Here is a 26,940-nt window from a genome sequence, read left to right as displayed (position 1 = left end):
CAAGATGGCGGCGACGCCACTGCTTCGGGAAAGGAGGAGGGGCGGGAATGCGAGGAGGGTGGGACGTACCATCCCCACCCCGGGGGAGCGAGGAGGAACACAGCAAGGGGAAAAGGAAGTCCAGCCTGGAAAACCAAGGAACGCCCCCTCGCTCCACCCAAGCGTGGATTTTCCCACTCCCCAAGGCCCAGGGCACACTCCACCCGTGGGGCACGCCCCTTTCCCCCAGGGCCAATGAGAGGGGCAGCTGGGAACCCTGGGTTTATGAATGGGCCCCGCGCCCACCCACCTGTCTCCAGTTCTCCTGCGCCCCAAGGGTCAAGTTAAGAACCTGTGGGCACCTTCAGACACATACCCTACTAATCGTCTTATTTTCTGGCTTAGTTCGTGAAATCTAAGTAAACGGCCCACGTTCTGTTACATAAGACAAGGATCTCTATATATTCGACACAAACCATGGGTCAACATTCTTTCTATAACGGGAGTAAGAAAACTCGGTGATCCACGTGGCTACTCTTGACAGTTACAAAAATAAATGTAACCTTTATTACCAAGTAATAAAAACCATAATTAACTGTAGCATAGGGCAGTAGAATGAGGTGATTAATGAATAACAAAAGTATGTTAAATTCTCTCTGGGCAAAACTTTTTTAAAGCATTAGTGTCTGGCATCATAAGTGCTCAAAAATAAAAATCCAAATACATTTTAACCAGAATTAGAAGTTAGAAGAACAAAGAAATAGTTCAGCTAACTTGTGACTCAGAAGTGCCTAGGAGGGAATGCGGGTTGTAGCTCAGTGGTAGAGAATGCTTTCCTAGCACTTGTGAGGCACTGGGTTCGATCTATCACATAAAAATGAAATAAAGATATCGTGTTCACTTACAAATAAAAACAAAAAAAGTTTAACAAAAAATTGCCTAGGAAATCCCTGTCAAATGAGGGCTTCTGGTGAAGGAATAAAGGGAAAAGCAGTTAAAACAGGGAAGTGGCCACTTGAGTTTGTTTTTGTTTGGGGGAACTTTTTTTTTTTTTTTTTAATAGCTACAAAATAGTAGGAAACAACCCCTGAAAATCTAGCATTGTACATGATTAAAAAAAGAAGCCATGTAATAAACAGCTTCCATTTTATTTTCTTTTAGGAGCAGGGAACATAATAGCAATGTGGTCCTGACTCCTAAAAACTTGCCTACACTGCTGCACTGCTCACACATGGGAGACTCGGAGCAGGGAGATCAGATAGATAGCCTAAATGTGCCCTATTCAGAGAAAAATAAGCTGCGCCACTCACAAGGTTCAATGTGGCTGTACTATATTACATAATAAAATCACTTAGCAAACAAGATACTCTCACAAAGCTAAACTTTTTTTTTAAAGCATGTAAAAAAATATACATTTGTACATATACACATTATACTTTTACAAACCAAATAGTTAACAGTTCACTTAGAGCTTTTTGTATTCTCTTCCAGGTCCTTTGTCACTCTCTTGGCTGTTCCCTAATCTGACATCATTCTGTTATATTATTTACTAGATCAAATAAATTCATGTATCCCAGTTAGCACAATCTATCCAAGTGGCTCTGGAGAGAGATCAGAATGGTATGATCTATCCTGAGGCAGTGAAATAGGTCTATTTACACAAGTGTGAGGAAAGAGGTGTCATAAGCATCACAAACCCAGCAGGCCACTTTCCAGAGCAAGATGAATATTCCCAATGGTATGGCTCAGTGCCTGCCCATTAAAACAGAATCTAAAACCCACTCTGCATACTGCAAAAGCTACTTAGGATCTCATAATCAGGTCACACTGATTCACAAAGGAAGCAAAGTATTTCAGGAATTGATGGACAAGAGTCACTTTGAACAGTGGTGGTTTGAAATCTGTGGAAGAAGTCACTGAACTCTTATAAAGAGAATTTTTAAGGGGTTAGCAGCCTCCCTGAAAAATTCAGGAAAACCAATAAGAAAAAGAATGTTTTTCATCTTTTCATAAAGTTCTTCTCCAGAGCCACTGAGGTTCTCTGTAGAGAGTGGATATTCCGTTTCACCCGATCCTCCAGGGAGGAAGTAGATGCACTCTCTAGCTTCATGCGGCTAGGAAGAGAAGACAGGGGGAATGGAAATTAAAAACATTTGTCAATTGGTCAGGTCTGGCAGAATTAGAAGAAACAGGTTGCTAGCCTTAAAGCAACTGTAGAAACAAGCTCTTTTAAGCCCACATAGAAAATTTTCAAGTGAATCCATCTGGAACCAAATTTTTTAAATGTCCATAAGAGAAAATTCATCTGCTTTTGAAAATAAAGTCTCATTGGGAAAAAAAGACTTTCTGAGCCATTAATTCTTATTTAAAAGAAATGCAGGGCTGGGGTCATGGCTCAGCCGTAGAGCACTTGCCTAGCATGTGTGAGGCACTGGGTTTGATTCTCAGCACCACATATAAATAAATGAATAAAATAAAAGGTCCTTCAACAACTAAAATAAATTAATAAATAAGAAATGCCAAAGAATTTCAGAGATTTAGAGAAAATACTATTCACTTCTCCCTCTTCCAAATCAAAAACCTCCCACTATCTGGCCAGAAGGTACGAGTGGTAAAAAAGGTGGTCCTAAAGCTGAGCTCCATATTCTCCCTGCAGACACAGCAACACCTGGAACACACTGAACCCCACTGTTAGACTCTCTCCTTGAGAACAATCCCATGGAGCCCCAGGCAGGAAGAAATGTACTCACTGGATGAACTTCCCATCCCGGGAGTCTAGCTTCTCCAGCCTCCGTTCCCGTTCGTCCTCCCTAGCGTGCCTTTTGAGGCTGTTCAGCCTCTCCTCTTCCCTCCACTTAGCATTTTCCATCATCTCCTGCCGTTTTCGTTCCAATTCCTCTGCTGAGAGTTTTCTGTTGAACACAAAAACCATCCTATCAATTCTACCTCACTCCTAGCAAAAATCCCAGAAGCAGCACAGGGAGACAAAGGTCAGGCAGGACCCAAGCTCTCCAGCCCATGGCTTTCTCCAAGGAAATGGCCAGAGCAGTGCCATGTCCAGCATGAGTTTCCCTCCTACTAACGTAGTGTGGTGCAGAGGTACTGGGGATTGAACTCAAAGGTGCTCTACCACTGAGCTACAACTTTAACCCTTTATTATTTTTTGACTGGGTCTAAGTTGCCAAGTCTGACCTTGAATTTAGGATTGTCCCAAGTCACTGAAATTACAGGCAAGCATTGGCTCCTCTTAACATCTTGGTCAGGTGTTTTCACCCAAATTTTAAACACTTTTAGAATCTCACAATCTTGGCAGTTGGGCATGGTGGCACACACCTATAATCTCAGCAGCTTGGGAGACTGAGGCAGGAGGATTGAAAGTTCAAAGCCAGCCTCAGCAATTTAGCGAGGCTATAAACAACCTAGCGAGACCCTGTCTCAAAATAAATAAATAAATAAAAATGGTTGGGGATATAGCTCAGTGGTAAAGCATCCCTGGGTTCAACCCCTGGTACCCCCAACCCCCTGCAAAAAAGGCTTGCCAGAGGCAACTGAGATATCCCTGGATTCCCAACCAAAACTTGAAGCTGGAGATTACTCTGCCAAACATCTATAGGAGACCCTGTGGTTTACCCTCTGGAGAAACTGAACCATACAGGAGAAAAGAAGATTCAGAAGCATCAGGCACAGCACAGAAAGTTGGCAAGGCCACTGCAAAGAGGATGAAGTGAAGCCCACATGCTCCACACTGAGACTCCCAGTCCCTGATGGGATCTGTGACTCTTTCAGAATGCCAGCAGCCAGGATCAGGCAACTAGAGGATTTTTTTTTTTCTGGAGAAATTTACCAGTCCCTAACAAAAGAATCAAAGTTACTGACAGCTGAGAGTCCCAGCTGAAAAAACAGTTCAACTCTACCCAATCACCTACCAATAGACAAACCCCTGTGGGTACAGTGTTTCAGCTTTTTTATACCTCACTCTTAAATATGAATGCAAAGTGAAATATCACCAGACAGTTCAGGAAAGCCTCAAAAAAATGAATGACAGACACCAAAACAAACAGAAAAGGGAAATTAGGAAAAGACAAAGCACAAAACAAAACTTTTAAAAATCTCACTCAAAGCCAGGTGTGGTGGCACATGCCTGTAATCCCAGCAGTTTGGGAGGCTGAGGCAGGAAGATTGAGAGTTCAAAGCCAGCCTCAGCAAAAGTGAGATGCTAAGCAACTCGGTGAGACTCTCTCTCTAAATTTAAAAAATACAAAATAGGGCAGGGGATGTCGCTCCATGGTTGAATGTCACCAAGTTCAATCCCCAATACCCCCCAAATCAAATAATTAAAATCTCACTCGAGCTGGGGATATAGCTCATGGTAGAGCACTTGCCTAGCCTGAGTGAGGCCCTGAGTTCAATTCAAGTACTGCAAAAAAAATAAAATAAAATAAAATCTCACTCAGATAAAATATATTACAGCATTTAGTGAGGCTAGGAGGTTTTTAAAATGAGACAATCAGAGGTGGATGGTAGAGCTCTTGTCTAGCATGCACAAGGTTCTGGGTTATATGCCCAGCACTTCAAAGTAAAAAAGAGAAACAAGGAACAATCAAATAACATAAAGACCTCTTGCAAGCTTAAGGCCAGCCTTGGCAACATAACAAGACCCTGTCTCAAAAAGCCAGGCACGGTGGTGCACGCCTGTAATTCCACTCGCAAGTTCAAAGCCAGCCTCAGCAAAAGTGAGGTGCTAAACAACTCAGTGAGACCCTGTCTCTAAATAAAATACAAAATAGGGCTGGGATGTGGCTCAGTGTTTGAGTGCCCCTGAGTTCAATCCCTAGTACCAAAAAAAAAAAAGGACTGGGATGATACTCAGTGGTAAAATGCCCTGGGTTTAATCCCCAGTATGAAAAGTAAAAAAGCCGGGCTGGGGTTGTGGCTCAGTGGTAGAGTGTACATCTAGCACGCGCGAGGCTATAGGTTCGATCTTCAGCACCACATAAAAAATAAATCGTGTTATTAAAAAAAAAAAAGGAAGAAAAGAAAAGTAAAAAAGCCAAAATATTTAAAAAGGCTTCTAGGTGAGGGCTGGAGTTGTGGCTCAATGGTACAGTGTTTGCCTGGCATGCGTGAGACCCTGGGTTCAATCCTCAGAGCCGCAATAAATAAATACTCCATTGACAACTAAAAAATAGACTTCTGGGTGAAAACTTCTATGAGTACTGCCAGACCAATATATGATGAAAGAGTCTCACTTAAAGTTTTTATTAGATCAACACTATTGACTTTGTCCTTTCAATGTGTCTAACAAGGTATGAGAGTGGGGGAAGACTATTAAAAGTTGACCAGATAAATAAGAGTTGGTGTGGCAAACAGGTCATATAGATTACCCACTTGCCCTGCTGTAGGCCACTCCTAGGTTAGGGCCTACAGAATATGAAGTTAATCTACTGCCCTCATAACTTACTTGGTATATCCAGAAGCATGCCGCCTCTGATAGACCTCCTTTTTAGGTGATGGGCTCTTAGTCTGGTCCCTCTCTCTCCTGTTTGCCTTAAAGTTGTGCCTGTAATGGACACAGAGATTATTTTCCAGAGATTATTCTTCAAATAATAAAAAAAGAGCTTAAAACTAATCCATAAGAAAGATGAGAGAAAGGATATTGTACCAGTGTAATATATTCCTATAAATATGTGGTTGTAGGGGCTGAAAGCTTACATTAAAGTTTAAAAAATAATATGAAGGAAGTAATAAAGCAAAGACATTTAGGAAAGCTGATGGGTGGACATCACCAAAAGAAAATACCACTGTGACCAGGCCCCTGCAGTCACAGTTTATACCACAATGAATTTCCATACTCACAGTTTGCTGGGCCTTGGGGACCGTGACCTTCTGCCTAGGGATTGAGACCTCTTGTCCCGGGACCCTGCTTCTCTATTGCTCTTCCTGCTGGTGTTTCTAAGGGGTGAGTTCGAGGAGCTTCTAGACCGGGAACGGTTCTTCATCCCATACGCTCCCTTCTGCCCAGCCATCAGAGCACCCTGTTGTCCCTGGTTACGGTCAGAGTCCCTGACCTGTATCATTAAGAGAAGGAAGGGGGGGGGGGTGAAAAAAAGCTATTCAAAGGAAAATCCAGTAGTTCAAAAGGCAATGCAATAAAACAAGGAAAAGAATAAAATCAGCTGGGCGCGGTGGCGCATGCCTGAAATCCCAGCAACTTAGGAGGCTGAAGCAGGAGGATCGCAAGCACAAAGCTAACCTAGGCAATTTAGCAAGGCTCTGAGCAACTTAGTGAGACCCTTTTTCAAAATAAAATATAAGGGCTGCGGATGTCACTTAGTGGTTAAACGCCTAAACATCCCCTTGGTTTAATCCCCAGGACCAAAAAAAATTTAAAATGAAATAATCAATTTTGTAAGAAATTCACAATAATTACAGAAAAGCATAAAAAATTTGAACAGTTATCTCAGGATACCCTAAAACAGCCAGGTATGGTGGCACATGCCTGTAATCCTGGCAACTCAAGAGGCTGAAGCAGAAAGATTGTAAGTTTGATGTCAGCCTCGGCAACTTAGCATGCCCTGGTCTCAAAATAAAAAGGGCTGGGGATATAGTTCAGTGGTAGAGCATCCCTAGGTTCAATCCCCTGGACCGCCACCACCTGCCACCCCCCACCAAAAAAAACCTCCTAAGTACCCACCCCACCACTTAAATTGGCGTAGGTCTTCACTAGAGCCTAAGGAAGTAAGAGACAGCAGGGAGGGCAGCATCAAAAGTTAAAAACATGAAGGGATGTCCACAGGTAAAAAGCCATTAACCTCTACACTTAAAATGCATATATTTCATCTTGACTGCAGAGAGATAGGCAGAATACCTAAAGTGATTCTGTTTGCTTAGAGAACGCTCAGGCATGTAAGAAGCTCAGGGATAAGAAGTGGGCCTGTTCCCCAGCAACCCCAGCCTCCACTGTCCAATTTCCCTGTTATCTGTAGTTTGTCAAGGTGGCACATGTCACAGTCCCACCGTCACTCCCTTTGAGAAGCCCACATCCCTACCTGTAAGCCATATCCAGGGACTTTAGACAAAACAGGAAAGGGATTTGCCATCTTCTTTTGAGATCTAAGAGATTAAAAAAACACACATTGGAAAGAAAATGCATACAGGTCCACTTCAAATCTCTCATGCTGAAACATGCCTCCTGGTTCCAGTGTGACCTTCCCCACTTCCCAGCTATTACTTGGCAGTATGTTTCTCTATTTGGACTATCTTTGCTAGAAGATGCATCAGCACAGTTAAGCTTTTCCTGTGAAAAGTCGTGGGCCGAGCTTCTCAGCCCCAATGCCTAAACACATTCTCCTCTCACCTCATGTTTCTATTCCAGAGACTCATGGTGAGTCAGCAGGAGCAGAGCTGACTATTCCCACAGGAAGATGGAAAGACACAGATGGGACAGTCATAGGCCCATTCATCCATTAAAAAAAAAAAAAAAAAAAAAAAACCCTATGTGAATCCCATGGCAGTCCTGAAGACTCAGCTAAGATGAAACAGTCATGCCAGGAAGTCGACCTAAGATCTGTGACCAGTTCTCTTAGGGGTGTCTCTCCAGTAGCACACCAGGAGACCCACCCACATATAGCATCTCCAGGGAATTCTAATGCTAGAAAACAAACTGGCACAAAGCCTACGTCCAAGTGTTCACCACTGAAACCCCAGCGAGGGGCAGTTTCCAGTTCCTGTTGTGGAATGAAAGAATGAATGGGCAAGTGAGTCAGTGCTGGAGGCTGCCTGACTCGCTCACCTCCCCCGGCTGGGCTCGTCGTCCATGCTGGAGCGATCACTACTCGAGCTTCTGTGTTTGTGTTTCTTGTGCTTCTTTTTCTTCTCCTTCTTTTTCTTCTTCTCCTTTTTTTCCAAACTCATTTGCAACTAGAAAGTGTCCAGAACATAAACTTTCAAGGTTATTGAAACCTTTGTCAGTCCCTTCTGAGGGGACTGGTTCATACAAACTGATGCCATGCCTCTACAGGGGTCCAGGGCATTCTCAGGAGCTCCGTGTCAACAAACCTGGTTGTACACAATGCACCCTAGATTCCCAAACAGAACCTCTGGTGAGTGTACTAGGAATCTGTGTTTTAAACATCCCCAGAACCACTCCCTAGGAGTTTCCATTCTTTCCACTCAAAGAAACTCTAACTCCTTTGGAAGTAATCAGAGACTGCAAAAATTACCAACTGCTCAAAGAGTAACCATATGTTATGTGAATGGTGAGCCATAACAGAGGACACTCCAATCCCCTGTGCATACTGCATACATGATTCCATAGGCATGACCTACACCCCTCTTTTCCTGAAAATATGTGAGTACAGGGGTGCTTTTTCCAACCAGAAGACAAAAAAGGAAATTGAGATTACTTAAACTTATTAAGATTGCATAAATATCACCAAGAGATGGTGTCTAAAAGAAAACTCTTAAACATCATTCTGTTTTCCCTGGTAGGAAGAAACAAAGGGAAGATCTTATATTAAGTAGCTAAAAGACAGCTGGATGTGGTGGTACATTCCCATAATACCAACAACTTGGGAGGCTGAGGCAGGAGGATCACAAATTCAAAGTCAGGCTCAGCAACTTAGCAAGACCCTGTCTCAAATAAAATTTAAAAAAAGGTTGGGATGTAGTTCAGTGATTCAATCCCCCATACCAAAACAAAACAAAAAAGTACCTAAAGGCTACTTTATGCTTATTTGATGCATGACTTACCAATTCTTTGATTTTCTTCATTTTCACAGGATTGTTCAATACCTCTCTTTTTTTCTCCTCCTCTTTCTTCCTAAATGGAAAACATTATAAAAATCATTAATATTTCTCTTAGAAGGAAGATTAAATCATTCTCCTCTCCAAATTCTATATAACCACTATTGTAAGAAATGCTTTGTTGAAATCTACAGGATGGCATGGAAGCCAAAAATCTCCCCCAAATCTGCATAAGAGACTGTATCTTGTGGGGAAAGTCTACTATGGGACACTGCCATGCAAGACAGTGAGTTAAAATTTTTTCTCGTTGGGCACCATACTCAAGGCTTCCCACCTGGTCAAGTAAATGAGTGTCACCTTATATATTGATTGGTTGCAACATTTCAAAAACTACCTCCATCTTTTATAATAATAATCACCTGGAAAATAAAGTCAATGCACTGATTCCTCTCTTTTTGGTAGGGGAGGTACTGGGCCTTGAACTCAGGGGTACTCAACCTCTGAGCCAGCCATATCCGAGCCCTGTTTTGTACTTTTATTTAGAGACAGGGTCTCACTGAGTTCCGAGCCCTGTTTTGTACTTTTATTTAGAGACAGGGTCTCACTGAGTTGCTTAGCACCTTGCTGTTGCTGAGGTTGGCTTTGAACTCACAATCCTCCTGTCTCTGACTCCCAAGCCACTGGGATACAGACGTGTGCCACCATGCCCACCTGATTCTTCTTTTAAGAAATTTTACTCTCGTATACTCTCAATAGGAGGGTAAACTGATCAACCTTCCTGAAGGATTATTTGACAACACTTATCACAATCAACACAAACTGTTTTTTTTTTTTTTTTTGGTAGTACTGAGTATTGAACCCAATGCTCTACCTCTGAGCTATATCCCTAACCCTTCTTATTATTTTCAGACAGATCTCACTAAATTGCCCAGGATAGCCTCAAACTTGTGATCCTCTTGCTTTGGCATCCCTAGTAGCTGGGATTACAGGTGTGCACCACCATGCCTGGTCAGCTCATACTCTTTCATTTCAGAAATTCTAGAATTGTATTTTCAAATTCAAGAATTTGCTACTAGCTGGACCCAGTGATGCACACCTGTACTCCCAGTGGCTCAGGAGGCTGAAGCAGGAGGACTGCAAGTTTAAAGCCAGCTTCAGTAACTTAGCAAGATTCTAAGCAACTCAATGAGACCCTATCTCTAAATAAAATTCAAAAAAGCACTGGGTATGTCGCTCAGTAGTTAAGCGCCCCTTGGTTCAATCCTTGGTACAAAAAAAGAGAGAAAGAATTTGTTACTATAAGGAAAAACCAGGGAAGGTCGCTATGAAGTTTTCATTTTATAACAATGAAAATTTGGAAACAAGTTAGAGATTCAATGATAGAATATTAACAAGATAAGTCATGGCATAACCATTCAACAGAGACATTAAAAATGATAATATAAATACACCAATAAAAAAAAAAAAAAACAGGGGCTGGGATTGTGGCTCAGCAGTAGAGCGCTCGCCTAGCACAGGTGGGACCCGGGTTCGATCCTCAGCACCACATAAAAATAAAGGCATTGTGTTGTGTCCATCTACACCTAAAAAACAAATATTTTTTTTTTAAAGTGGCTAAAAAGGTAAATTATTACCTATATTTTACTATAATAAATTAGGAAGCTAACAATATGGGACAAAACATTTGTAACATATACAATATCTTTAATAGATAAATAACTTTAAAGAAAATTTGCAAGGGCTGGGGATGTGGCTCACGCAGTAGCGCGCTTGCCTGGCATGCGTGCGGCCCGGGTTCGATCCTCAGCACCACATACAAAACAAAGATGTTGTGTCCGCCAAAAACTAAAAAATAAATATTAAAATTCTCTCTCTCACGCTCTATTTAAAAAAAAAAAAAATTCTCTCTCTCTCCCACTCTCTCTCTTAATAAAAAAAGAAAATTTGCAAAAGAAAAACTTTTAAATAAAAATAAATATTTTTCAATTATTCTTACACACTTGAAAAGAAAATAACGCAAACTAAACCAAAATAAATATGTATAGTATGAGTAGCTCTACTTTTATCTGTCACACATTGGGGTTTCAAAATTCTGAAGTTTCTTTCTTTCTTTTTTTTTTTTTTTAATAAGCACTCTACTGACTGAGCTATATTCTCAGCCCTGATCTGTAATGTTTTTTTTTTTAATATTTAAAAAAATATTACATTTTAGTTTTCAGCAGATACAACATCTTTGTTTGTATGTAGTGCTGAGGATCGAACCCAGGCCACACCCATCTGAAGTTTCTTTTTAAAGGGTGCTGCTGCCCACCTTGCAAAAAAGAAGTGGAAGATAAGAAGGCCTGTTCACCCACTTAGCCAACTTCACACAGATCCCCAGTTTTCCAAGAAGTTGCCAATCTTTGTCACCTTGCTTCAACCTCCTATTTTTGTTTAAGGGACAAATGAATAAATCTGGTCTGGTTTGGTACATTTGCCAATACCTTCCCGTACAGCCAAGAACTGACAATGTTAATGGAGCCTCCTTCCCAACATCAGGAAGGAGGGCTGGGGATGTGGTTCACGCCATACTTGACAGATAAAAGTCAAGGGAAAACCAACTGCAAAGCCAGCAACCCACTGCCTTTGCAGGGTCTCCAAGCATCCTGTAACAAACCCTCTTCCCATACCCTCAGCAGCACCTGATGATGAAGAGTGGGTCCTCCCGGATCTTGCTGGCCATGTCAAGCAGGGAATTGGCACCAGACGGAGCAAAAATAGAGCCCGGAAGGAGTCCTGTCTCAGAAGAACATCCCCCCTCCTTCTCCTCCATCTTCTCAAAAACATATTTGTCAATGGGGCGCCCCAGCAGGTACTCATCACGATTCACCATCCCACCAGGACCCTGGTACATCCAGTCCAACTTTTCTTCTTTTTTCCTGGTTGAAGAAAACAATATATACAATTCAAAGGAAATGTAGATTCCGGCAAACCTGCACAGAAAACCCAATGAGAGCAGGACTCAATCTATAGGTGCTTACCACGTGGCAAGCATGGTGAAATGGTGCCTGCCCTTGTAGAGCTTACAATTAAGAGGAGAAATCATTTTCATATACTTAAAGCATAATTTCAAAACATAATCTAAAACAATTAATAGGCTCATTCTACATCATTGTCTTATCACCAAAAATAATGTCAGTGATCACATAATCACTCGTATTTATTTTGTTTTGGTGCCTGACACAATAGAACCAGTAATAACACTACATGTTTGAGGAGATAATAAGATCAAAAATAACCTAATACATAAATAATGTTTTTAAGCCAAAGGTAGAGCATGGCACAGGGCACAAATGATGTCATAGTATCATGTCAAGCAAATATTTCCCTGTGATTCTAGGGAGAAACATGGTGAGAAAATGGACCCTCATATCACAAATAGTAAAGGTGTATAGAAGCAGCCAACATCAGCTCACAGCCAATTCATTTCATCCAAACAGTATTATTTGTAGCATTAAACTCAAAATGCTCAAAGTGCTTTGAATATGACTTTAATTTTGTGTATTTGTTTGTTTTGAAGTTACATAATAACTGGGAGGATATCTACTTACTTGCATGTTTGGACTTTTTTTTTCAGTGCCAAGGATCAAACCCAGGGCCTTGCCCATACTAGGCACATGCTCTGCCACTCTTTCCCTGCCACTCCCACGGACATTTTTAATAAGAATAAACCAACACAACACTTTAGAAAAATGTTTTCCTATTAAAAGCATTGGTTTGATGGGGCTAGGGGTGTTCAGTGGTAGAGCGCTTGCCTAGCATACGTGAGGCACTGGGTTCAATCCTCAGCACCACATAAAAATAAATAAATAAAATAAAGGCATGCTCTCCATCTACAACTACAAAAAAAAATTAGTAAAAAAATAAAAGCACTGGTTGGAGAAACATTATAGTCTATAATTAAGAAATGATTGTGGTTATGGGTCAGGTTCCATGCGGTTTGCCTGGCATTGCTCACATCACTGGAGTTAGGAGCACAAGGGAGAGCTGCACCCTGGTGGATAATGGAAGACTGTAGTGGGACTTTAAAAGGAATACCACAGGTAGTGGTGTCTTTCATGTAAACAAAGGATTTCCTAAATCTCTCATGTAAATAAATCGGAGACCAGGAAGGAGGCTGACAACTATTAAAACCAGGGCTCCAGAGGGCTGGGGATACAGCTCAGTTGGTAGAGTGCTTGCCCTGCATATACAAGGCCCTGGGTATATCATGGCTCCTGGGAAGGAGGGAGCTTTGCAGTTTGGGAAGTCATGTTCCAAGTTAGAGAGAAAGAAGATCCCTGGAACTTCATCACAAGTGGTGTCTTACAAGAGCCAAACTGGCAGTACAAAATGGACCAGACGCCAGTTTAAGAAGAATTTTAGAACAAGTTATAGTCTGTTTTTAAATTGTATATGGCACTGGGTGAGATAACACACCTGTAATCCCAGATACTAGGGAGGCTGAAGCAGGAGGACTGTAAATCTGAGGTCAACCTGGGCAACTTAGTAAGACCTTGTCTGGGGAAGACAGGGGCGGTTTGGAAGTAGTAATATTAAAGCACCACTGGATCCAATACCCAGTACTGGAGCAGGGGAACATACTGGCGAGCTAGGGGCACCAGTAGCTCAGGGGCAGAGCACTTAACATGTGCAAAGCCCTGGGTTTGATCCCCAGCACCTCAAAAAATAATAAATGAATAAAATCATAGGCGGGACAACTATGATTAAGTAATCTATAAAGAAACATTAAACATGGGCTGGGGATGTGGCTTAAGCGGTGGCACGCTCGCCTGGCATGCGTGCGGCCCTGGGTTCGATCCTCAGCACCACATACAAACAAAGATGTTGTGTCCGCTGATAATTAAAAAATTAATATTAAAAAAATTCTCTCTCTCTCTCTCTCTCCCCCCCCCACTCTCTTTAAAAAAAAAAAAAGAAACATTAAACAATTTTTTTATTTAAAACAGCATGGGAAGTGGGATATATTTGAAGATAATACATTTATTTATTTATATTTTTATTGCAGTTGTGATCAAAATAAATGTTTAATAAAATTACAAGAAAATACCATAAATGCTTAGAAGATAAAGGGCCAAAAGCTAATAACAATGAAACATGAACATCATTTCCTTGGGAATTTTCCTGTGGAGTTTTTTTTTTAAATATTTATTTATTTTTAGCTGTAGTTGAACACAATAACCTTTATTTTATTTATTTATTTTTATGTGGTGCTGAGGATCAAACCCAGAGCATCGCATGTGAGAGGCGAGCTCTCTATCGCTGAGCCACAACTCCAAGCCCCTGCCTAGTTTTGTGTATTCTATAATCCAAACAATAGAAAACTCCTGGGTCTGAGAGGAAAAGAACTGATTGTATAGGGCAGACCATATCACATCATAAGGAGGTCTGAGCAGGAAGGTCAATGGTAACTAGAATATTCTCAGAGGCTCATTTCCTGATAGGGAATATAGCATGACAATTATGAGTACAAGTTCTATAATCCCACCTACTAGGAAGGCCAAAGTAGGAGGATGGCTTAAGTCCTGGAGTTCAAGACCACTGGGCAACGTAGTGAGACCCTGTCTCAGAAAAAATAAATAAATAAAAAGAGGATAAGTTCTGGAGTCAAGCAACATGGACCTGAATCCTGGCTCTATAGTCAAGTAAGTCCTCTGAGCCTTGGTGTCCTCACCTATCAAATGGGGATATAATACTATCTACCTCATAGGGTTGCTGGGAATTAAGTCAGTCAATGGATTTTTAGATTTTTTTATTGTTGTTGTTTTTATGGTACTAAGAATTGAACCCAGGGCATGGTGTATGCTAGCCAAGTACTCTACCACTGAACTACATTCCTTGCCCAGTTAATGGATTTTTAAGTCACTCAGCAGAATCATGGCACAAAGTAAGTATCAATAAATGCTGGCTGTTCTTTGTGTTACTTATGTATGTGTTTCTCTCTCCCACCAAGTTTTAAACTCCTAAATGGCTGGGACTATGGCTATGTCTTCTAGACAGATGCCCAACAATCATGGATTCAATGTCTGATAATTTCATAGTCAATGAACCTTGAGCTAGGAAGTACTTTTTTGACAGAAATTAAGGACATAGTGAAACCCGGCAGGGTGGTACATGCCTGTAATACCAACTCAGGAGGTTAAGACAGGAGATCCCAAGTTCAAGACCAGCCTCAGCCAACTTAGCAAGGCCCTCAGCAACTTAGAAGCCCCCACCTTAAAAATAAAACATAAATGGGCTGGGGTTGTGGCTCAGCGCTAGAGCGCTCGCCTAGCACATGCAAAGTGCTGGGTTTGATCCTCAGCACCACATAAAAATAAATAAATAAAATAAAGGTATTGTGTCCAACTATAACTAAATAAATTAATAAATAAATAAAAAGAGCTGGGAATATAGCTCAGTGGTAAAGCACCCCTGGGCTCAAGAAAGAAAGAAAGCCAGGGGGCTGGGGTTGTGTCTCAGTGGTAGAGCGCTTGCCTTCCAAATGTGAGGCCCTGTGTTTGATACTTAGCACCACATACAAATAATAAAATAAAGGTCCATTGACAACTAAAAAAATTCTTAAAAAAAAAAAGAAAGAAAGAAAGAAAGCCAGGTGTGGTGGCACTCACCTGTAATCACAGCAACTTGGGAGGCTGAGGAAGAAGGATAGCCATGTTCAAGGCAATTGAGCAAGGTTCTAAGCAAATTAGTCCTTGTCTCAAAATAAAAAGGGCAGGGGATGTGGCTCAGTGGTAAAGCACCTATGGGCTCAGTCCCTAGTATCAAAAAAAAAAGATTTTTTTTTTTAAATGTCCTCAAGAAATAGTGTCCTGATATGTTGCCAAGGTTGACCCTAAACTCCTAGGCTCAAGGAATCCTCCTCCTCTCAGCCTCCTGAGAAGCCAGGACAACCACAAACCACCATAGCCAGTGGAGGGGATGAGGGAGCAGTTAAAATACATGTCAAAGATAATCAGAAGTTTGCCTGTGTATACCTGACACTAACAGGAGGAGGAGCTGGGAATAAAGACTCATTTGTTAATCTGTAAAAATATCTCCTATGTGTCAGAAAGATGAAAAGGCCAGAAGGATGAAGTAGATTCACTGGCTACTGGTAAGGCCCATAGGTCTACAAATCACCAAATGGGGCTGATGAGAGCTAAGTGTGTGTTGAGGTGACTCTTGAACTTCTGGGTCAAAAAGTAGAACTACCTGTTAGGCAGCTGAATATACAATGACACAGAGTCTGTGTGGCTCAGTGGTAGAGCACTTGCCTAGCATGTGTGAGGCACTGGGTTCGAGCCTCAGCACCACATAAAAATAAATAAATAAAGGTATTGCCCATCTACAACTAAAAAATAAAGATATTTTAAAAAGAAAGAAAGAAAGGTAAGAGGAGCTGGGTGCAGTGGCGCATACCTGTAATCCCAGAGGCTTGGGAGGCTGAGGCAGGAGGACTGCAAGTTCAAGGCCAACCTCAGCTACTTAGTGAGGCCCTAAGCAACTCAGTGAGACCCTGTCTCTAAATAAAACATAAAAAAGGGCTGGGGATGTAGTTCAGTGGTTAAACGCCCCTGGGTTCAATCCCTAGGACTCAAAAAAGAAGAAGAAGAAGAAGAAGAAGAAGAGGAGACTGCAGACAAAATTCAAGAGCTTCTAGGGGAAAGACAACTGGGCCAAATACAGAAGAAAGGATATGAAAAATGAAGGCAGATACTTATATAAAGTAGTAGTAACTGCCTGGCTCCACCTAATCCCAAAAGGACTCAATTCATATCAGCCTTACTCAGGCCCTAGGAAGAGAACATGTATAGTTGGAATCCAGGGCCACAGAGCTTGGCATCTGGTTCTACCAGAAATCAGCTGGATAACTCTAGGCACCCTTATATCCTCATCTCTAAAATGTAGTCAGTTACTGTTGTCAAACTGTTATTATGAGTTTTTAAATAAGGAAAGATTTGGGGGGCAAAGCATGTGAAAACAAAGTTTCTGTTGTTGTTGTTGCTATCATTAAGGACACAGATCCAATTCTCAATCAAAGCTGTATAACAATAGGGGACTATTTATTTATTTACTCTTGATACTGGGGATTAAATCCAGGGGCACTTTACCACTGAGCTACATCCCCAGCCCTTTTTTATATTTTTATTTTCAGGGAGTATCTTGCTAATTTGCAAAGGCTGGCCTTGAACTCGTGATCCTCCTGTCTCAGCTCCCAAATTGCTGAGATTATAGACATGTGCCAGTGTACCGTGCCAGGGGGCCTTTTAAAACACATAGTTGCCCTGCCTCACACTACCCCTATATTCCAAAGGAAAAGACTTAGGTGGAACTCAACCCATCTTTATTTATATATATATATACATACATATATACATACACATGGCCCTGAATTTGTAATCCTCCTGTCTCAGCCTCCCAAGCCCCTGGTATGCACCACTGCACCTGGTATCATATGCATACAATCATCAATGTCACAAACCTATCATTCATTCATATATATATATAGTGTAGAGGGATACAATACCTTTATTTTATTTATTTTATGTGGCGCTGAGGATTGAACCCAGTGCTTCACACGTGCAAGGCAAGTGTTCTACCAATGAGCCACAACCCCAGCCCCTCATCCCATCTTTATTTAATCTTCCAAGCCCATTATAAAGTGCAAGGGTTGAGAAACATCAGTATAGACCATTGTTTAGGAAATGTAATTTTCCAATATTATCAGTAAATATTAAAGAAACATTCTATTTTAGAGATGAATTTTGAGATCACATTAAGTATTAAAGGTTTTCTTCATTCTGAGATGCATTTCATACATGGAAAAGATTACCTGAACCACAGAAGTGAATCGTTAAATAGAAAAGATGTTTTACTGACTACATTAAAAGCATGAAACTGTGCAAAGAACTATACAAATCAGCCAAATGGATAAGAAGATTATCTAAATATATCTTCATTAAAGACCAAAAAAAGAGGGAAGGGACCCACATGCTAACCTTTGTTTTTATAATGTTGGAGGACACAAGGGGAAGGGATCAAAAAATATCAGGAGCTGGGCAAGATGAGCACAATGGTACCTCTGGGTTCAATTCCAAATAAAATAAAACCAACCAAAAAAAAAATCAGAACAGCCTTTTCCCCAATCTACTTTCCTGCTACAGTTCCATCACAGCATTTCCATAAACTGAAACTAAGTTTCATGTGCATATGAAACTTATAATCAATGTTATTTTGTGTTTTGTTATTGTTATTGTTTTTAGTATTGGGGATTGAACCCAGAGCCACTTTACCACCGAGCCACATCTCAGCCTTTTTAAATTTTTATTTCAAGACAGGATCTCACTAAGTTGCTTACGGCCTCACTAAATTGCTAAGGCTGGCCCTGAATTTATAATCCTCCTGTCTCAGCCACCCAAGCCCCTGGTATGCACCACTGCACCTGGTACCATATGCATACAATCATCAATGTCACAAACCTATCATGATTATTAAGAAAAAGCCCAAATATCCAATACAGAAGTGAGCCACCGACTACCCTGAAAACTTTGTCCACGAAGTCATGGGAATGTCAGTACAGATTACTCAACTTTATTCTATCGATATTTTTAATGTCATCCTGATTTAGGAATGAATAACAGGTTTTATGCTTTTTACTGTCTCAAAACATAAATTTACTCCCATTTCCTTTTATGATATCTGTTATTCCTAGCATGTATTATATAAGAAACTGACTGACTGATCCAATAGGACTGTCCATAACCACACAGGTTTGGTTGACAGACACACCATCTACCTCCTCCCACGGGACCTCATTGCCCCAATAAAAAGAGCTCGCACACAAAGGCAGGACTGAGATGTGAACACATATCAAGAAACAAGGAAAAGACAACCATCCTCAGCCATGCTTATTTGTCAACAGTCTACCAGGAATGTGGCCTACACTAAGTCCTAAATATGTAATCTCATTTGATCTTCAATAAGCCTTAAGAACTGGTTCTACTAAAGTAACCAAGGCTCCCGGTTTCACAGCAAGGCACAGCCAACCTTAGAATCCAGGTCAATCCCACTCCAAAACCCATGCACTTAATCATTAAGCCATCATGCAACATCTGGATTAGGCATCTGCAGTCAGTCCTGCAATTTTCTGTACATCAGGACACCCAACTTCTAACTTACTTGACAGCCCCAACATCCTCGGCATAGCGCTGCATCTCTTCCCGGGCCCTCTCCTCTCGCAATTCCCGCTGCAGTTCTTCAATCTTCTTCCGCTCTGCCTCATGCTTCTGCTCGGCCTTCCACACTTTCTCCACATTGCGAAGGGTCTGTGGATGCCAGCTTTTCTTCAAATTCTGTGGTGAATGGAAGTAGGGAGAAAATAATTCAGCTGGGGGTTATAGCTCAATGGTAGAATAGTAGAGTACTTGCCTACATACATGAGGTCCTGGGTTCCATCCCCAACACCCGCCCCCCCCAAAAAAAAAAACAGTGGGGGAGAAGATATCTTTTGCAATAACAAGATTTACATCCAATAATTTCTCACATGGAGAGGGTGTTTAAGTACTGTAAGATTAATGTTCTCTTTTCTGTCAAAGTTAAAACCTATAATAATCCCAGTGAATTGAGAGGCAGAGGTTGGAGGATCGTGAGTTCAAAGCCAGCCTCAGCAAAAGTGAGGTATTTAGCAACTCAATGAGACCCTGTGTCTAAATAAAATACAAAAAAAAAAAAAGGGCTGGGGATGTGACTCAGTAATTGAGTGCCCTTGGGTTCAATCCTCAGTATCAAAAAAAAAAAAAAAAGTTAAACCTATAGTCTGAGTTAACAAAAATGTGTTTGCTGTAATTTAAAACTTAAATTGCAGAGTGTGTAGTTAGGTGGAGCTCTTTTTAAGTCACAAAACTATGAGGTTGCAATGGAGCCATTTGGAGCACCCCCCCCCAATATATCTCCCCTTGTCCTCAGTCTTCCAATCATAATGCTTGTAGGTAATCCAAACATAACTATATCCCTTCCCCTTGCACTTCCCAATTTTAAATTAGTCAATCACACAGACTGTAACCCCGAACTCCTATTATCAGAGTAAGAGGCAATGCTGCATTAGGGATAAAAACCTGGGCAGACTTCCTACCCAATGTGCTTGTTTGCCAGATTCTTTCTGGTAGCATACCTTACTGAAGAAGTAAAGTTTGCTTTGCCCAGCAGCATTTTTTGGAGGGATGGGGAGTACCGCGGATTGAACTCAGGGGCACTCGACCACTAAGCCACATGCCCAGGCCTATTTTACATTTTATTTAGAGACACGGTCTCACTGAGTTGCTTAACACCTCGAAGTTGCTGAGGCTGGCTTTGAACTCACCATCCTCCTGCCTCAGCTTCCTAAGCTGCTGGGATTACTGATGTGAGCCACCACTCCTGGCTGCCCAGTAGCTTTTGAGCACATATCAGATTTCTTATAACACCCCAATATTTCTAACAGTACATAAAGTTGTGCAGGATGGACCTGGACCCTCCTGAGTTCCCTTCAAACAGTTTTAATCTTGTACTTTCACTGGCCATCCCTAAAATGGGAGTTGGTGATGGCAAAACAGGAGGAATGGGGCAGGGAGGGAGGGAGGATGGTATGTATTTAGAAAGGCAACAGAACTCACTGGCATTAAGCATTCCTTCTTAGGAATACAACATTCCTTTCCTTCAGTTCTTTTACAACCCAGATCCCTAAATTTACTTTATAACCTACCTAGGACTTCCTTCAATGTTCCTTCCCAGGAAACTCGCCTTGGTTCTGATCTTCTCCTTTACCCTCAAAGAGGGGTCGGGGATATGGCTCAGTTGATAGAGTGCTTGCCTTGCATGCATAAGGCCCTGGGTTCAATCCCCAGCACCACAAAAAAGAAAAAAAAAAAACTAAAATCCTTTATCCTCAAAGAATGTTTCTTCTCTTTCTTCTCTCCATCAGCTATTCCCCTGGCTAACACTGCCCATCAGAAGTTTCTCCAAGGATGTAACATCTAAGGACAATTCTAAATTAGCCTGATGGAGTGGGAAGTAGGCAATAGGAGGGCAGATTTTTTGTTGTTTTTGTTTTGTTTTGTTTTTTGTTTTTTTGGTACTGGTTATTGAACCCAGAGATGTTTAACCACTGAGCAATATCCCCAGCCCCTTTTAGTTTATATTCTGAGACAGGGTCTCACTAATTTGCCTAGAGCCTCACTAAATTCCTGAGGCTGGCTTTGAACTTATGATTCTCCTGCCTCAGCTTCCCTAACCACTAGGATTATAGGCATGTGCCACTGTGCCTGGCAGGAGGGCAGGTTTTCAAACACAGGAAACAGCATTCAGCAACTACAGCCCCAGTAGTGAGAAAGAACACAGCACAAATAATTCAGTGTAGCTAGAGGTGGAATGCAAACTGATGGAGAAGGGGTACAAGATGAAGTCAACTAAGAAGCAGATCAATGGGTGCAGTGGTATACACCTGTAATCCCAGCAACTTAGGCTGAGGAAAGAGAACTGTCAAAGTTCAAGGTTAGCCTCAGCAATTTAAAGAGGCCCTAAGCAACTTAGTGAGATCCTGTCTCAAAATAAAAAATAAAAAGGGCTGGGTATGTGGCTCAGTGGTAAAATGCCCCTGGGTTCAATCTCCAGTTCTTAAAACAAAACAAAACAAAAAACAGAAGATTAAGGGCTTTACAAGCCATGTGAAGAGATTAGAGTTTATCCAGTTAATGGCAGGAAACAGTTATATGCAGGTAAGAGGCATAACCCGCTATCATGTGAAATGTGGACCACAGAGGGCCAAGACTGAAGACCAGTTACAAAGATAAAATGTACACAAAATACCTGGCAGATAGAAAATGTGCAGTCAATGAGAGCTCCCTTATTTTTTGCTTTTCTCTTTCCTTCCTTAAGTGCCTTTCCCCTGTGTCAGGTCATTCCTTCCTTTCTTCAGTCTTTCCTTTGTTCAGTCCATCCATCCATCCTTCCTTCCTCATCTCCCCCACTTACCCTACTAGTTATCCCTTTCCTCCCTGCTTCAACCATATGTGCTCCCCACCCTCAAGGGATGGTGGAATTGTCTGGAAACATTTCTAGTTGTCACATGAAGGGAAGACGGTGCTTTTGGCATCTAGCAACTAGAGGTCAGAGATGCTACTAAACATCCTACAATTCACAGGGCAATCCAAGTCCCCTCTGCTCCCCCATCTACAAAGAATTATCTAGTCCAAACTGTCAAGAGCTCTGAGATTAAGAAACACTGACTTAGAGTTTTCCTTCAGTTACCTGAAGAATATACTAAATTTTCACAGGAAGCTTGATGGAGTCCTGGAACTCAGTCTAATTGAGAACATCTGAAAAATACTAGGGCTACTGAATAGGTGTCTAAGCTGACCTATTTACTGATTCAATTAGCTCCACTTTCAGGAGGTTGGTACTTTCCTAATCTTGCACTGTGCCCTTCTGGATACCTTTGCCCTATTTAAGGCCTCAGTCCCTTGCAAATCAACGACACAACTTCGGAGAAACTGGGGTTGGGATTGTGGCTCAGCAGTAGAGTGTTCGCCTAGCAAGGGCGGGACCCGGTTCAATCCTCAGCACCACATAAAAACAAAGGCATTGTGTGAAAAAAAAAAAAAACTTAGGAGAAACTGCCACTTAACTTACATAAGTGCTATGAATCCAACCAAAGAAAAGCTCTGTAACTACAGATCAGAATGAGCAATGACAGAGACATGAAATAAAAGTGGACATGAAGATTCCTTCAGGCTTAAAATGGTTCCCTTCAAAAGGCCTGGCTAAGGGACAGGGAGAACCAGGCACAAATTACTCACACTACAGCCCAGGGCACGGCTCTGAACTCCTAGGTAAGAAGAGGAGATGTGTCCCAAGACAAGATATACAAACAAATCTGTGTGCTATTCCTCAATATCTGCCTCCTTTCCTAAACATCTCTCCCCCTTTCCGGTCTACCCAGAATTTCCAGCCCAGAGAGCCCCCATCAACGAGCACACAACCATCACCAGCCCCATTCGCGACACACCTCGAACTCTTCACTCCAAGGTCCTAAAGATGCCTCCCCTCTCCAGAGTTACCGCCCCCTCCTCCCCCACAGCGAGGCTCCGTCACCACGGTTACCCACTCCGCCCCCACCCCACTCCCTGCCAATTTCCGTCCCCAGCGCCAGTCGGTCTCCGGGCTCCCTCCACTCACCAGGTCTCCGCCTCCCATGATGACAGAGACGTCTTCTCGCTACGCGGATGTGGAAGATTCAGGGAAGATCAAGAAGAAACGTAGGGGAAAGAGTTCAGGGACGGCCTCTCCGAACCTGGCCCTGACCGGCACTGGCTGCCACTTTCATCGCCCGGTCGAGGACACTTCCGGGAGTGGCGTCATATTGCCGCGTCGACGTCGCAGAGTCATGACGTTTAATCCTAGCTGTCGCGCTACATGACGGTGGCCTATCGTGCCGTTTCCTCAAAGTTTCAGGACCCATTGTCATACCTTCTGTGGTCTCCTTTTGGCTACCTCGGCTCGGTATTTCGCCTGAGCTCCCTAACTGTTAGGATGCCGCTTCTGAGTGCAGTTACAGCTTGCGGCCGGCCTCCGGCACGGCTTGTGGCCATGGTAGCGTGCCAGGGTCCTGGCATAGCGTGCCAGAGGTCCCCCAGGCTGGACCTCTGTGTGGAACAGCCTAGGTACCTCCCCGCGCCCAACCCCACACCCCAGTCTGTCGACTGACTGTCGATTCGGCGCTCTTCAAACCTTCACTTCCAGCCAAGCTCCTCACTCCAGGTTTATCTTACGGAGATCGATAGAAACCATCAAGTTCTATCAGCTTCCCTGAGCCAAACCTTTAAAAAGTCGGCCAGCTTCCCCATTTCCTTGATTGGGTTCTTTTTACTTTTGAATTATAAGAGGTCTTTACATACTCTGAACCCTAGTTCTTCTTCAGATACATATTTTGCAAATAGTTTCTCCTAATCTGTGGCTTGCTTATTAATTTCTTAACGGTGTCTTTTAATAAGCAGATAGTTGAAATTTTGATGAAGTATAATTTATCAATATTTTCCTTTATGCTTGTTGCTTTTTGTGTCTCCTCTATGGACTTACTGCCTGCCTTCCATATTTTCTATAAAGCTATACTAATCAAGACAAATAGTGCTGGCATAAGGATTGACAGGTAGATCAGGGGAAGAGATAGAGGGCCTAGAAACAGATCTACACTTAGGTGACCATTTGATTTTCAAAAAGCCACCAAAACAATTCAATGGGGAGAAAAAGCTTTCCAAAAAAAAAAACAGCTGGGGCTGGTGTTACTTCCAGCTTCCAAAAGATAATCTGTTGTTTTCTTCTTAATAGCTTCATGGTTTATAATCTTTCTCAAATTAACTTTTGTGTATGGTGAGATTCACTTTTCCCATATGCAAACAGTTATTCCCGCATGACTTTTTCATTCCTTTTTGGTGCTGGGGATTGAATCCACGGTGCTCTAGCGCTGAACCACACCTCCAGCTCCAGCTCAGTTCTTTGAAGACTTTTTTCTCCTCAACTACAAGTTTAGCTTTATAGAAAGTAAGGAGAACAGGTAGTATTAAGTCCTTCTATTTTGTCCCTTTCTGTTAAGATTATTTTGAATAGTCTGTCTTGTATATCCATGTAAATGTTAGCTTGCCAATTTAAAAGCCTGCTAAGATTTTCATGGTTTTGTGCTGAATCTATGAATTTGAGAGTTGGCTTCTTTATTATTAATAAGTCTTCACAATTTGAAGATGACACATTATCCCATTTATTTAGATGTTCTTCATTTTTTTGAAACTTTTAGAAGTTTTGCACAACTTCATTAAATTTTTCCTAAATATTTTATTTTTATGATGCTATTTTAAATGGAATATTTTTTAGTTTATAAATTGTTTCCTGCTGGCATATAAAACTCAATTTTTAGATTAATCTTGTATTTTACAACATTGTGAAATTCATTTATTAGATCTTGTAGTTGTTTTATACTTATTTAGCACATATGTAACAAAATTTGTACATTAATTTCACAGCAGTATTATTCATGATGGCCCAAAAATGTGCAGCAGCTGATAAATGAATAAATAAAATGTGATGTATCTACACAATGCATTCTTATTTGTCCATAAAAAGGAATAAAGTCCTGCCACATGCTACAATATGGATGAGCCTTAAAAACAGTTTGCAGCAAGGTGAGGTGGAGCACGCCTGTAATCCCAGTGACTAAGGAAGATGTGGCAGGAGGATCACAAGTTCAAAGCCAATCTCAGAAACTTTGTGAGATCAGTCTCAAAATAAAGAATAAAGAGGGCTGTAGATGTAGCTCAGTGGCAATCCCCAGTACCACAAAAAATAATATTAAATAAGCAGCATGGTAAGTGAAAAAAGCCAACCACAAAAGATGACATGTTTTATGATTCCATGTATATGAAATATCTGAATATAAACAGAATAGGCAAATCAATAAAGAACACTGGTTGCCTAGAGATGGGTCCATTGGAAGGAAATGGGGAGTTACTGCTAATGGGTATGGAGTTTGGTTTGGGGGTGATTAAAATGTTCTAAAATTGTTTTAGATGGTTGTGCAACTTTGAATATACTTTTTAAAACACTTATTTCTACACTTTTGATTGTGAGACTGGAGATTGAACCCAAGGCCTTGCTAGGCAAATGCTCTACATTGAGCTATACCCAGAGGCTTGAAATCTATACTTTTGATGGGCCAATTACATGATACATGAATTAGATCAATAAGGCTGTATTAAAATTGGCATCATGCCAGGTGTGGTGGCGCATGCCTATAATCCCAGTGGCTCAGGAGTCTGAGAAAGGAGGATCACGAGTTCAAAGCCAGCCTCAGCAAAAAGTGAGGCACTAAACAACTCAGTGAGACCTTGTCTCTAAATAAAATACAAAAAAATGGACTGGGGATGTGGCTCGATGGTCAAATGCCCCTGAGATCAATCCCTGGTACCCCCCAGCAAAAAAAAAGTCACATCACTTGCCATAAAAAGAATGTAAAAGTAAATATAATATTATTAAACACTAGCTAGATATTTACATAAGCTCCTTTGATTGAGAAAGGGGAGATTCTAAAAATTTTTTTTAATATTTATTTTTTAGTTTTCGGCAGATACAACATCTTTTTTTTGTATGTGATGCTGAGGATGGAACCTGGGCCGCACGCATACCAGGCGAGCGTGCTACTGCTTGAGCCACATCCCCAGCCCCAATTCTAAAATGTTAAGGAACTGGCACCAAATAAAATCTTTTCCTTAAGTTACTCAGGAATGAGAGAGACTTGAAAAATGAAAACATTTTTTCATTTTCAGGTTCAGAGTTTTTCATGGCCTGTTTGATAGCTATAGTCAACTTGCAAATTCCTTAAGTACCTATCCCCCATACTTGGGGCAAACTCACATACAAGATGTGAAGCTGCAGTACCCCCAGGAATGTTTGCAATGTTGAAACAATGAAAGCAATGTTTATTAAGTGGCAAAGGAAGGGACATAAAGACATTTCAGAAATCCAACATTTGTGGTGGTAGGGATGAGACCCAGGGCCTTGCACATGTTAGGCAAGCACTCTACCACTGACCTTTATCCTCACCCCACAAATCCAATTTCTACAAAGCCCTAAAATTGATGTCAATTGGATTTAAGAAGTCTATTAGAAATAGAGGGGGGGATTGCTGGAGGAAACATCAAATTAGTGCAGGAACTAGCTGCCTATAGTGAAATGCTTCAAAACAGAATTAAGACACCCCCCCACCCCGCCTACCTATTCAGTTCCTATCACCAGTCCTTGATTCACTGGTGATCTGTCTGTTCTGGCTTTTTGAATATTGTAAGGAAGTGCCTTCTCCATAGCTGGGGGAGGGAAGGGAAGGGAAATTAAAACAACTCCCTGACTGGGCACAGTGGCTCACACCTGTAATCCCAGTGACTCAGGAGGCTGAAGCAGGAGAATTAACCATGAAGAGCAGTTTGTTTGTTTGTTTATACTGGAGACTGAAGCCAGGGTCTCCCACAAACTAGACAAGAGCTCTACCAATGAGCTACGTTCCTAGCCATTTGTTTGTTCATTTATTTGCTACTGGGTTGAATCCAGAGGGGCTTTACCAATAGCTACATCCCCAGTCTTTTTTATTTTTTGAGAAAGGATCTCACTAAGTTGCTT

The 26,940-nt window shown here is 41.6% G+C and overlaps 1 protein-coding gene across 1 annotated transcript; it reads right to left on the bottom strand.

The window, feature by feature from the left end:
* Nucleotides 1–1,282: 1,282 nt before the first annotated feature.
* Nucleotides 1,283–23,114, bottom strand: Cwc25 (CWC25 spliceosome associated protein). Its single transcript, XM_076869858.2, has 10 exons — nt 22,957–23,114; nt 18,925–19,097; nt 11,406–11,642; nt 8,731–8,800; nt 7,772–7,899; nt 7,029–7,092; nt 5,836–6,047; nt 5,441–5,539; nt 2,730–2,891; nt 1,283–2,093 (listed from the first exon to the last, which is right to left on the bottom strand). The coding sequence occupies exons 1-10, from the start codon at nt 22,972–22,974 to the stop codon at nt 1,979–1,981; spliced, it is 1,278 nt and encodes a 425-aa protein (XP_076725973.2). The 5' UTR covers nt 22,975–23,114; the 3' UTR covers nt 1,283–1,978.
* Nucleotides 23,115–26,940: the final 3,826 nt, after the last annotated feature.

The sequence above is a fragment of the Callospermophilus lateralis genome, chromosome 11, assembly GCF_048772815.1.
Source record: "Callospermophilus lateralis isolate mCalLat2 chromosome 11, mCalLat2.hap1, whole genome shotgun sequence".
NCBI classification, from domain to species: domain Eukaryota; kingdom Metazoa; phylum Chordata; class Mammalia; order Rodentia; family Sciuridae; genus Callospermophilus; species Callospermophilus lateralis.
This window is presented reverse-complemented; position numbering and strand designations above follow the sequence as displayed.